The sequence below is a fragment of the Stenella coeruleoalba genome (genome assembly GCF_951394435.1).
Source record: "Stenella coeruleoalba genome assembly, chromosome: 15".
NCBI classification, from domain to species: domain Eukaryota; kingdom Metazoa; phylum Chordata; class Mammalia; order Artiodactyla; family Delphinidae; genus Stenella; species Stenella coeruleoalba.
In genome coordinates, this window is record NC_137161.1 from 29,573,165 (window position 1) to 29,585,949 (window position 12,785).

General features: G+C 59.9%; 1 protein-coding gene across 3 annotated transcripts; it reads right to left on the reverse strand.

Moving 5' to 3' along the window:
* Positions 1–340: 340 nt before the first annotated feature.
* Positions 341–11,706, reverse strand: SLC4A11 (solute carrier family 4 member 11). Of its 3 annotated transcripts, XM_079945289.1 has the most exons (20): positions 11,605–11,706; positions 9,766–9,810; positions 7,304–7,456; positions 7,121–7,167; positions 6,610–6,841; positions 6,446–6,527; positions 6,088–6,211; positions 4,219–4,434; positions 4,049–4,142; positions 3,824–3,949; positions 3,631–3,744; positions 3,408–3,540; positions 3,068–3,141; positions 2,369–2,633; positions 2,187–2,293; positions 1,926–2,094; positions 1,662–1,835; positions 1,254–1,449; positions 1,000–1,169; positions 715–871 (listed from the first exon to the last, which is right to left on the reverse strand). In XM_079945289.1, the coding sequence occupies exons 2-20, from the start codon at positions 9,794–9,796 to the stop codon at positions 808–810; spliced, it is 2,571 nt and encodes an 856-aa protein (XP_079801415.1). In that variant the 5' UTR covers positions 9,797–9,810; positions 11,605–11,706; the 3' UTR covers positions 715–807. The 3 variants fall into 3 exon arrangements, with proteins under 3 accessions (XP_079801414.1, XP_079801413.1, XP_079801415.1); XM_079945288.1 differs by having other exon boundaries at positions 341–1,169; positions 6,446–6,530; XM_079945287.1 differs by lacking the exon at positions 11,605–11,706 and having other exon boundaries at positions 341–1,169; positions 6,446–6,530; positions 6,610–7,167; positions 9,766–9,811.
* Between the last annotated feature and the right edge of the window lie 1,079 nt (positions 11,707–12,785).

Below are 12,785 nucleotides of genomic sequence, written 5' to 3' on the forward strand. Positions count from 1 at the left end.
GAAACACAGGCTACTGGGGTGGGGGCCCCAAAGAAGGATCACTTGCCACGTGGCACTTGGAGCGGGGCACCCCTCTGTCTGCTCCTCAGCTGCTTCCTCAGAGTTCTGTCCTGGATGCACAGTACATTTTCTGTCCCCTTTAAACTTTACCCATCCTGCAAGCAGCACCGTGAATGTGCTTATCCCACCCTGCCAGCCACTGGGCTCTTCACTGGCCCCAAGCCCACTTTCCCTGCAGGTTCCTGGCAACAGCAAAGGCCTCCTGGACCTTCCGTGTTTCCCTGTTGAGCTACTGTGTGGAGTTGGAAGTAATAGCCCTTAGGCGGCACTCAACAAATCAGTCCCTTTTATCCCACCTCCCCTGGGATGGCTTCTCCCTCCTCAGGGCCCTCAGGTGGCCTTCAGAGGCTGGGGCAGGGCAGCATGGATGGAGGCGGTATGTAGAAGCATAGAAACAGAAGCTTTATTCTCTAATGTGCATACAGCAAGTTCCTTACACAATCAAGGAAATGGTTTCTCTTTCAGGCTCTTTTATCAAAAGAAAATCCGTCCTGCTTAGTCCCACCCTGGACAGAAGCTGCCCTGAGCAGAGTTCCGGACCCAAAGCAAAAGGCTAATGGGAAGAGGAGCTGACACACACCTTGGAGCCCCCTCAATGCCCAGACACCCTAGGCCAGTTGGGACAGCTGTGAGGGGGTGCAGTACAGAGCAGCACCCCAAGATACCCACACACAGCCACAGAGCCAGCCTGGGAAGACCCAGAGGGATGGGCGAATGGGGTGTGGCCAGGGCCTGGTAGTCAGGACCTCAGTGCTCAGCGTCCATGGCGTCCAGGTACTTGGCTTCAATGATTTGGGGCAGCAGGTTGTAGCTGAGGGGAGGGGGAACAGGCAGGAGGATAAGCATTGGGTCAGGGAGGAACAGGCTGAGGGTAGCCACTCCAGCCCACCGTCTCCCGCCCAGCCGAGTCCCTCCTGCCTGCTGGCCACCCTCCCGTACCGGATGGGGATCATGGCGATCATGATGAGGGGAAAGATCATCTTCATGTAGGGCAGGGTGCTCATGCCAAAGGCACAGAGCAGCAGCAGCTGCAGGACCTGCAGGCCTGTGAAGTAGTGGATCTTCCTCTGGGGCACCCTCCGGATGTAGTGGGTGGGTGGGTACGAGGTCTGTGGGTGGCAGGGACCAGGTGTGGGCAGGTCTGCAGCCATATCCCCCACCCCCACCCCTCACTCTCAGGGCCAGACACTCACTTGGTCCTTGAGCAGCAGGACCATGCGTGCAAACAGCTGGCTGCCGTCGATGGAGGTGAGCGCGATGTAGAGAAAGAGGCCGTAGAGCACAGGCTTGGGGATCCACTGTAGCGGGAAGGGCAGCAGCAGGAGGGAGAAGCCCACCAGGATGCTGGCGCCCAGGGAGGTCAACCGCGTCTCCTTCACACTCACAATCCTGCGAGGTTCCAGTGCACTGGGTCACCTCTGGCCTGGTCCACAGGGCCGTGTCCATCCCAGGTCACATGTGCTTCCTGGGCTCTGTTACTTCTGGGCCCTTATCCCCTGAACCATATCCTTCCTTAGGTCATATGTGGCCCAGGGCTACCCCCCACCTCAGGGTCCACGTGACTCTGGCCTCACGTCTCAAGGGGCCACTTTCACACTCACGTCTCGTAAATGTGCCCATTCTCCACACGCTCCTCCACCAAAGCTAGTGCCCGCACGTGCAACGGGGAGTGGGGGTAGGCAGCGTGGATCCAGGGCAGCCCAAACAGAGACAGCCCGGTGTTGATGATGGCGATGAGCAGGAGGTCCCAGTGGTAGGCAGTGCCCTTTACCAGCCTGCAGCAGGCAGGGTCACATGTGGACAAAGCCCCATGGCCCCTGGAGGGCTGGACACACGCTTACCCCTCCCTCCCCAGCCCTGCGAACCTGTTCTCCGGGGCATTAGCCAAGGCAGCCACCAGGTTCTGCTCGATGAAGAAGAGCATGGAGAGGAGGAAGCCGAGGCCCATGGCGCCGCTGACGGCCACCAGGGATAGTGAGTGCATCTCGGCCATCTCGAACAGGCTCTTGCTTGGGTTGTAGCGGAACTTGCTCACTGCAGCCAGGTACAGGCCCCTGCTCAAGCCTTCCTCCCCCACAGAGCAACCCACCACACCCCACCACACCCCACGCCTAGTCCCAACTCACTCTTAATCTCCTGGAAGCCGTAGGAAGAGATGAGGGAGAAGGTAAGCACTGAGATGGGCAAGGCACAGTCTGACAGGATCTCACGCATGTAGGGGTGCAGGTAGGGGCTAGGAGGCAGGTGGGTGTCAGCGTGGCCTGCAGCTTGTGCTCCCTTTCCCTCACCCTGAATGGGCACCCCTCACCTCTTCTTGAACTGGTAGAGGGTGTAGCCCAGCCAGAGTGTCCCCAACATGATGAGGAGGCTGAGCACAGCTGTGTCCCGGGCCAGGGCCTCGGGGCCCTGGCTGCCCACTGAAGTCAGCTCTGGTGGGCCGGCCAGGAGGCTGGTGTTGAGGGCAGCGTGGAGGCTGCTGTTGAGGCTGGGGCTGAGGCCCAGCAGGCTCACCGGGGAAGACCTATCTTCGTAGTAGTTCCCGTGGTTGTGGCCACAGTAGTACTTCTGGAAGACTGTGGACACAGGCCAACAGGACTCAGCCATCTGGGCTCTGGGAGCCTGGTGCCCAGCAGCTTCCTCATGGATGTGGGAGTGAAGGAGCCCCGAGGGGAGGAAGGGATTCTGGGGGGAGGAGGGGAGAGAGCTGGCCTTCTGTCAGCCAGGACCCCTTGACCTGCCTGTCTACCCACCACCCCACACCCTGCCCTTGTCCATTTCTGACAGCAAATCCTGCTTGGCCCAGGGCCTCTGATCCTGCCTAGGGCAGCTCTGTCACCCTCTAGCACGTGGGCCTGCTGCTCTTTGCCAGTCATGGCTCCCAGAGCACCCTGGGCCATGGAAGCAACCTTAGCGCTTACATGCTTCTTGGTTGCTCTGGGCACAGTCCATAGCCCCCCATCTCAACTCAGCTTCCCCTACAGCAGGTGGCCGCCGGCAATACACTCACTTTTGACCATGCCCTTGACAGCATCCAGCACGAATGTGATGGAAATGAACAAAGCAATGATCTCCTCCGTTGACCTGCCAGCAGGGGATATGCCTCATAAGACGGGGTGAGTTGTTAGTAGCGGGGAGGCTTCCTCGAGCCTCAGCATGGCCCCCTACCTCCTGCCATGAAGAGGACCAGGGTCCTAGGCTTTCCCCTTGGAGCAGTGATATGGTGGGGGCACCCCATCTGCTCTAGGGTTAACAGGGCCTCAGAGGCTGGCATGGAAGCTGACCCAGGCCCCTGGCCTTGGTCCCCCTCCTGCTTGTGAGTCCCAGAAGCTTAGGGAAGGACCTGTCACCTCTTGAAGAGACTCATGACCAGGCTGAGGTTGAAGAGGGCATAAAGCGCGAGGAAGAAACTGTTCCACAGGCCTGTCCATGCATAGAAGGTACTGAAGTCCAGATTGTAGTCATCACAGATGCCACGGATCACTAAAGGCGGCGGAACAGGAGTGAGCAGTCAGGGCCAGGCTGGGACCAGGGACCTCAGGAAGCATCTCCCCGCTGCCGCCCCCACTGCACCGTGGATGTAGAGGGCCAGGGGTGCAGTCGTCAGCAGCACCACCAGCGGCTGCCCGGAGAAGAGTGCATACAAGAGGCCTCCAATGCTCTGCCCAGCTATGGTCTTCTGTACATCTGAGGAAGCGGGGTGGTCAGGGGGGAACCGTGGCCCTGGGCTCCACCCGGCATGACCCACCAGGCTCCAACCCCTCACCAATGGCCCCGTTCGTGTTCTCATCGTTGAGGGACCCAAAAGCGATCGTGGGCAGGAGGCAGGCAAAGTAGAGGAACAGGGTGGTGGTGATGTATTTGCCCACAGCTTTGTTTTTCCCGATAATGCCTAGGAATGGGAGACAGGGCGGAGGGTGTGTTGGGGACACAGGACAGGCCTGGGGCCTGAGCTACAGGCCGAGCTCCAGGAGGGCCATGGGCCACTTACCATCAGTGAAGTCCAGTGGGTACACAGGGAATCTGCGGGCGATGTCCTCCCGGATGCCCCTCCCGATGGGGAGAAAGTCCTTGTGCCGTAGGGGCTGGGAAGAGGACACGCACCCATCAGCCCTGTGTCCCTGCCCTGTGCTGCCCGCCCAGGCCACCTCTGCCCTGCACCTGCGGGGGTCTGTGGGTGCAGATGGAGCTCATGCTGTAGTCCTTCGTGCTGATGCTCGGACAGTGGCTCATTATGGTGAGCAGCTGTCTCTGATGTACCAGGGCCTCCTTGAATTCCTCCTCCGTGCGGGTCTTCAGGAGCTTTTGGCGGAAGGTGATGTCTAAGAACATCGTGGCAAACGTGCGTCCCACCTCTGTCGCTGTCTTGGTGCTTTTCTGGGGATGGGGCAAAAGAATCACATCTGTAGCCACTGTAGAGCGAAGGGTGCCCAACCCCAGCCTGGCCATTCATGGACAGACATTCCCAAGCACGTGGCAGGTGCTCTCCCCATGACCTGGGTGTAGTCCCCCAAAGTTCAAGCATAGTGGACCCTGCCACGATTTCCACCAGGTCAGCAGATCACTAGAACTACCATCAACCTAGTATTTTTTTTTTTAATAAACTCAGGTATTAAATCTGTGTAATTGTGGATAATGAAATCATGATGATGGAGAAAAATGTTCACCCAGCTACTTTTCACTGGTGGCATTTGCACGGTCGGCTGGTTTATGATTTTCAGAGGTGTTCCAGGCCCATCCAGCCTTCTGCCTCTTGCCTGGCCAAGCTCAGCCCCGTCCATGAACTCAATGTTCAACCTCCACCACAGCAGCCTGTCTCACCTCCCCATCCTAGGTCCCCTGGGAGCAGCATGCACCCCCACCCCCCACCCCGTGCTGCCCAAAGCTACAGTCCCGGGGCTGCACCGTGCACACTGTGCTTTCTGGTAGCTTTAGAACAGGCTTGTTCCCCCGAGGAGGAGCCAGGTGTCAGGATGGCTGGCGTGTCTCAAGGCACCAGTCTAGCCACTCAATCCTAGGGATTCTATTCCTTCCAGCTGTTCTGGCCACCTTGTCAGCTGTCACTCCCTCTGACCCATGAGCTGCCCGCTGCCCTAAATGCCCTTCCTCTCTCCCCAGCAAAGTAACAGCTGGAGAGATTCACAGCATGTCCATGAAAGCCCTGGGAGGGACGATCCCGTTAGCACCCCCTTTGCTTAGAGAAAGCCTGGGGAGGGGCCATCCGAAGCTCTGAGTCTACACCAGAGGCAGGGGCAGAATCATCAAGAAGCCAGTGGAATCTTAAGCATTAAGGCCCTTCCCAGGCCTGGGGAGGGGCCCTAGCCATTTTCTATTAATGACTTTAAAATCTTTTTCCATAAAAGAAGATTCCCCAAATATACGTATAAGTCTCAGCCCCCACAAACGCGAGATGCCCCTGGCCGGGGGGTAAATGCCCCAGGAAGGAGTGGGGATCTTTGGTCAACAAATCATAGCCAACTTTAGAGTTAGGGTTGGGCAGGCCAAAGAAAGGCCCCTATGTTTGAATAGTAATAATCTTAAAAAGTATCTCTTGGGCTTCCCTGGTGGCGCAGTGGTTGAGAGTCTGCCTGCTGATGCAGGGGACACGGGTTCGTGCCCTGGTCCGGGAAGATCCCACATGCCACGGAGCGGCTGGGCCCGTGAGCCATGGCTGCTGAGCCTGCACGTCCGGAGCCTGTGCTCCGCAACGGGAGAGGCCACAACAGTGAGAGGCCCGCGAACCGCAAAAAAAAAAAAAAAAAAAAAAAAAAAGTATCTCTTTTCAGTCAGGAAAGAAATAGAACCTTTTGGGCAACTTCTGGGGAAATTAGGCCTTGATGAAGACCTACCAAGTATGCTTCAGATAAACCCCAGTAGGGCAGAGATGAACAGAGAGGGTGAGAATGTGGCCTTCAGAGGCCAGGACTGTGGTGCCTCCAGCACTGGGAGAGATGCCCCCAAGAAGAGAGCAGGGTAACCTGGAACCCTCCTTCCTGGGAAACACAGCAGCCACCCGAAACCCCTCCTCACCATCTTGGGTGGGGCCAGCACTAGGATGACAAACCGCACCTCACAGGAATTCTCCCCCCAGTTCTGCGGGCGAACCAGGCGGCTGATGCACACGTGCCGCTTCAGCAGAGCCTTGGAGGTACAGCTGGCAGGGACAGAGAGGGCACACAGCACACAGTTGCCACCCTTGGGAGCTGGGGCTCCCCCCTCCCCGAGCCCCCAACTATGACCCCAGTGACCTCTGTTAGGGAGGAAAAAAAAGACCAAATGGGATGGATTCCTCACTCTCCCCGCAAACAGCGAGCCAGCCTCCACAGGGACTGGATGCCTGGCTCCAAGGTGACGTGGGGAGGCCAGTTGTGGCAGCCTGGCAACTCACATGATGCAGAGCCACGACTGCTGGTATTGCACCCCCGTTACTGTAGCAGTGACCCCTTGGATTGTATCTGACAGTAGGTGAACTGCTGACAGAGTGGAAGGAACAGGAGGGTCAGATGGCCCCACCTCCCTGACCTCCCGCCCAGGCAGAAGGACAGCCCTTACCTTTACCCTCCATGGGGGCCCCGGCATCAGTGAAAAGCATGGCCATGAGCAGGTCCAAGTTGCAGTCGGGCTCAGTGTTGTGGGAGTCTTGGGCTAAGCGGCACAGCATGGCCCGTAGCACGTCATCCAGGGAGGTGGCTGTCTCGTTCAGGATGATGCTGGCCCGTGCCAAGAAGCCGTCTAGGTCCCGGTGCGCCCGGATCTCTTCCTCAAAGTTCTTTAACTTCAGGTACTGTGGGGACCCCACACATCGAACCACACAGGTCCATAAATAAGAAGGACCTGTCGCTGTCTGGGTCCTTCCTCTGTGGTGGTCCCCAGCTGACCCTGCCCACCAGGACCCAACACCCGCTTCCCAGAGAGAAGACCAGCGAGGTTGGCCCCAGCAGCCGGGCCCTGGGCTAGTATGAGATCCAGCATCAGTGTGAGCTCTCTCAGGGAAGCAACCACCTCCACCCCCAGCTAGTGGCCCAGGACCAAATGTCTCCCATCCGGTCAATGGGCCACTTACCTTGCGGGAGGTGTGTAGGAGACCGTAGCCTCCAGGCGATTCACTCTCTGCTGGAGGAAAGCAGGAGGGCTCAGGGGGCGGCCCCAGCCCTTCAGGTCTCTCTTGGTGGAGCGGGGCCGTATCTGCCCAGTCCCCAGTCCCCTGCGTGCCTCCCCCGACCCGTCCCTGCTACAACCCCCATACCGGACTGGGTGGGCTGCACCTCGAGGTTGACGTTGACAAAGAAGCGGATGCTCTCGCCAGACACAATGGAGGAGTTGACCGTGTCGAAGGCCTCATCCCCCAGGCTCTCCTCACGGGTTTCAGAGGCATCATCCGCGTCACACTTGAGGTAGCCTGGAGCCCCAACCACCACCAAGAGAGACCCCCCCAAGAGGGCCTGGCTACACACAGGACAAAGGGGCTCCAAGCCAAAGGAGCGGGGGCCCCTGGGCTGTCCCACTTGGTGCAATCTCGGTGAGTGGTAAGGGAGGCCTCTAGCAGGCTAGGAAGGAAGCCTCAGCTAGGCCCAATATCTGGTCCTGGCCCAGCTCCCTGAGTATGGCAGCCAGCTGGCACCCCCCACCCAATGGTTTTCTCCAACATTCTCCAGCAGCGGGAACCCTGCACTGTTCTGTGCCACACATATCCTTTAGCTAGAGAAAGAACATGTTCATTCCACAGACACTGAGCCAGGCACATGGTACAATGATGTAGTTAAGACTGACTGGCCCCCGCCTTCTCAGAACCTCCAGGCTGTGGGACCTGGAGCTGTCTGGCTCCCCAGAAACGACTCAAGGAAAGCCAGAGCCCTGCAGTATCCGGACCTCACTGGCACAGGGAGGGCATGTGGAGCAAAGCATCAGGGCTGAGAGACCTTAGTCCAACATCAGACAAGGCCCAGGAAGCAAGAGAGCCAGACAAACAGAGCCAGAGACGGAGGTGACAGGACCCCAGAGGAGGCCTCATCTCAGGCCTCCACCCATGGTGGGCAAGGGGCATGTTATGGTACCTTGGGACTCCAGAGCACAGAACATGCTGCCCCTTTCTTTTGGTCTGCCTCTCAGTTCCTGCAACTGACCCCCAACACAGGCCCCCTCCTATAGGAAGCCTTCCTGATGACATGAAAAAGTTCCAATCTGCCCTGAGTCCTGCTGGGGCTCCCCACAGCCTCTGGGATGACAGCCTGAGCCAGACCTGCTACCCCTGGCCCCTCAGGCCCAGTCCCACACCACCCACCTCAATCTCTCACTCCTTAGGCCAGGCGGCCAGCACCCCAGGCATGCCAGCTCCTGTCCTCCAAGCTGAGGGCTTCCCTCCCTGGAGGGCCTTCTTCAAGGCTTGACAGACCCTTTCTTCTCTGGCAAGTCCACCTAGGGCCCTCCCTGCCTTACTCTTGGCCCAGCTGACACCTCTTCCTCACTGTCCTGTAGGTCCCCTGTGGTCCACCACTTGTGATTCACCCAGGAGCCCTTGTAGCTGAGACCCCACCAATGCCTGAAAAACACCTGTGCAGGAACAGGGACGGGTCAGCAGCATGCCTCCACCTGCCAGGCAGTGACTCACCCTGACTCACTTCCACTCCCTCCCACTGGTTTCCTCTGCACATCCCAGGCCCTGTTCCCCCAATGTCCTGTGCTCAGCCTGGGCCCTTTCTGGGTAGGAGGCACTAGGCCTCCACTGTCAAGGCCATCATGGACTGGTGACCCCTAACTCCAGGTCTGCACTGCACCCAGAGCCCAGAGAAGAACTATTAAGTCAAAAGATGTCATTCCCCCATTTGTCATGGAGCTCACGTCCATGAAAAACACCTTCCTCCCCAATTCTAGACCTGCTTTGCTTAGAATGCTTGGTTCCCCAGCCCCAAAGTGTCCCAACCTCCCTTCTGTCACCCCCACCAGCACCCACTATTCCCTGGCATGCCTCTCACACTGTCCCTCTTCTCCCCTATCCTGGGCTCTATCTAGGACCTACCCAGCAGACACTACCAGCTCCCTGCAAGGCTCCTGGGATGCCATGTGTGCCCTATCTCCACCCTACAGCCCAATCACATACCTAACCTGCCCACCAGCAGCCTGGCACATGCAGTCACCATGCCCTGGGGACCCTGGGTAGGAGCACATCACCACTGTGTCCAAGCACTGTCCCACTAAACACCCCTCTGAGGCCAGCTCTGGAATCTGGTCTCAGGAGAGGCAGCCCAGAGCCAGCCCAGAGATAAGGGGAGGGAGAGAGCTAGGCTGGTGCAAGCAGGGAAAGCTGAGGTGCAGAGAGGTTACAATTCTTTAGAGGGACAATGGCAGCCCCTCCCTCACAGGGCTGGGCGGGGTCTGAGGAATGTGGGCAAACACAACACTTAGCCTATAAGCTGGTCAGACAACCAGAGCATTGTAACAGCAAAACCATGGGCTATCAGATGGTCCACATAGTGCAGAATGGGAGCAGCCTGCCCTCCCAGGACCACAGGACCACCAGAGATCTGCCAGAGTCCAGGGCAGTGTCAGCTGCCCCTCTGACCACATCACAACCTTCTGGAGGGTAGAATCCAAAGGCATCCCAGCACCAGCAGAGGACCATGAGTACCCAGGTGGATGGACTAGGTCCCCTAGAGACTTTTGACCAAGGAGCTCTCTATATACACACACCCATACCTGAAATGTACTCACCTGCATCCTCAAAGTATCCATTCTGCGACATGATAGAAGAGTTTTCTGCAAGGCAAGCCAAAGAATTGTCACCAGCTCCATGCACCAGCCCTGGACAGTCTTCAGGGCACATCTGCTGCCCACCACACACAAACCCTGCTGAGTCTTTCTTACCCTTCCTAGAGACCCTGGGAGAAAAAGGAGCAGGGGACAGTACAAGACAGGGGCTCCTTGAGGAGCCAGAGGAAGCCAGGCCTGTTATTCTTCAGCCCATCTGCTAGGGGCTGCCCAGGTGGGAAAGGACCGAGGCAGACAGGGAGATGTTTTCAGCATGTTTTCTCCAGGAGTAATTAACAGTAGCCCGTGAAGGAAGGAAGGATTCGCTTGTTGCAGGAGTCTGGAGGGAGGAGACCCGTCTGGCCACCTTCCCTGTGGAAGCCGGCCTCCCTCTCTCAAGCCTTCGCTGCCAAGCCCACTAACTGGGCTGGGGCTCTTCCAGCACATTTCGGCTCTCACTCTCACGTCGGTCCCTGGTGCCATCAACCCCCATCACACGTGCAGTTGCCCCCAACCGCACGCGCCAGGGGTCACACTGGGGCGACCCGGCAACGGTCTCCTGCCCTCAGCACCACCCACTTTCTCCTGGGAGGCGGAGCCGTTGGTCCTCTTGGGAGATGCCGCGGGGTGGGGGGCGGGTGGTAGGGGAGGAAGAGAGCTGTCCGCGCTTTCAGCGCCGGGCCCCGGATGGATGGTCCGGACTGTTTGTGCCTCGCTGTGTGAGGAAGGAAGCGACAGGAAGGGCCGCGTGCACGAGAGGAAAGCGGCTCCAGACTCGGAGACCCTGGGGGTCGGGGGGCAGGATGCGGACGGACTCCCGGGGCGGGAGCCCGGGCGGCATAGAAGGGAGGGGCGGGGTCAGTAAAGCTAGCACCAGAGGCTGCAGGGATGGACAAAGGACGAGGATGACGATAGTATGGAAGGGTGGGGATGCTACTCCCATGCGGGGCGGTTCAAGTGCACGTAAATAGATGGCCGTATAAACCCCGGGCGTCAGAGCGGCGACGGAGAGACTGCTGCGGCCGCGCAGGGGACAGTCAGAGGCCCAAGGATCCCTAAGAGTGGGCAGGCTGCCGCGCTGCGCCAGGGGCGGGAAAGGTGTCGGGTAGAACGTAAAGTGAGGCTTTCCGAGGTGGCTGCACGCCCGGCTGCGAAGACCCTGGCGCTCCAGGTGCTAGGGACCCCGAAACTCCGCCCCGCCATTTGCAAGCCCCCCACCCCTCCACCAGCTACCTCGTAGGCTGAAAAACTGTTAAGAGTTTCAAAACGGTGTTAAGTCAAGCGCGCAGTGCCCACGAAGTCGTCCTGGGCTTCCCCCAGCCACCCGCGTACCCACCCGGGCTCCCACTCCCTCGTGGCTGAACTCACCCCGGGCACCCCCGTCCCTGTTGGGAAGCCCCCACGACCCTCTCGCCCACCACGCCGGGGGCCGGTGCAGGCCGGCGGCGTCCGCATTCCCCCCAGCGCCTCGACGGCTCCGCGTCCCAGCTTAGCACGCCTCTGCGACGGAGACCGGACGCCCTTCCAGCCGCAGGCACCCACCGCATGGCTGGAGATGGAACACGCGCCTGGTGGCCGCGGCCATGGCCCCAGTGATCAGCCGCGGGACGGCTGCACACCAGTGCGCACGCCCTGGCTCCTCACCAGGTGCCGCGGGAACGACCGCAACCTCGGCGTCCAGGGCGGGCCGGCGGCTGGAGCCGGTGACACAAGCCTGTGCCGCGCCTGGGTCCTAATGCCGCGCCAACGGTCCTCCCCAGCGCGGCCCGGGCGGGGTCCCGTCCGCCTGCCCCGCGCCCTCACCCGCGCTCCTGTTCAGCCCGGGCGGGCTACTCCCAGGAGCCCGCGGCGACTTAGCCAGAACGCGTAGACTGGGCTTCTTCGGGCCCGCGCGCTGAGCGTTAGGGGCTGAGCGGGGCTGCGAAGTTTCTGGGAAGAAGCTCGGTAAGCTCGGAGACCCTCGGAGTTGAGGCAGTGAGGCGGGTCTGGGAAGAGCCTCCCTGCAGTCGGCTTTAAGCTCTTGGCCGGGCCCCCTCACCCCCTCCTCTCGGCAGGGGGCCTCTGCTGGGCCCCGCCCTCCTGGGCCCCGCCCCCTCCATTCATCCCGGCTGCTCGAGCGGTAAATCCTCCTAGTCCTCCTCCAGGAAGCGCGCCCCGACTAACTACACGGGCCGGCGCGCGTTCTCTGGGCTACGCCCTGCCCCGCGGAGCCCGCTGCCCTCCCGGCTCGGCGGCGTCGGGTTTACTGGCAGCGCGCCTCGCGGTTTCTCTCCCGGCCTCGTTGCGCCCTCGGCCTTCTCTTGGGTCAAGGTCTTGGCTTGCGGCTTTTTTCCTTCTCAAGATGGCCCTGCCGCCCGGTTTTCCTTCCCGGACACGAGGGAGCCCGGCCCGGGGACGCGCCTTCTCCGGCGCCTGGTCCTCTGCAAGCAGTATGTGTTCGGGGGGAGGGGTGCGGGGTGGGGCGCGAGCTCCCTTGTGTAGGGAGGCGGTGGTACGCGCGGCCAGGCAAATCCAGCCCATGCGGTGAACCCCTGGTCTGACCCTTGGTGGCTTCTCAGCAAATGATCACACAGCCCTCAGGCACCGGATTGACCCAGGAACTCTCCCCATAACAAAGTGTTAACCCCCCATCCCCTCCACACTGGCCGCCAGCCTGAGGAATAGCAGCAATCCCCCCATCTGACATCCTACTGGAAAGGAGTTCTCCGCCTCTGTCCCCCAGGCATGGAAGAGGGCAGGTGAAGCAAGCCCAGGGTGAGCCCACTTCTACGGCGAGGGCTTCCCTGTGGCCCCCAAGGGTTCCTGGTGCGTTGGGGCAGCCCCATGCATAGATCAGGTGAGGCTGACCTGGTTTCGCCTCCCAGGGAGATAAGAGAGCATTAGGAGCAAAGCTTCATGGGGTGCCCTCCTTGGCAGATGAAGGCCTGGGGGTCAGGATGGCCCTGAGCAACCTGCTCCGTGCTACTACAGAAGATGCTGCAGAA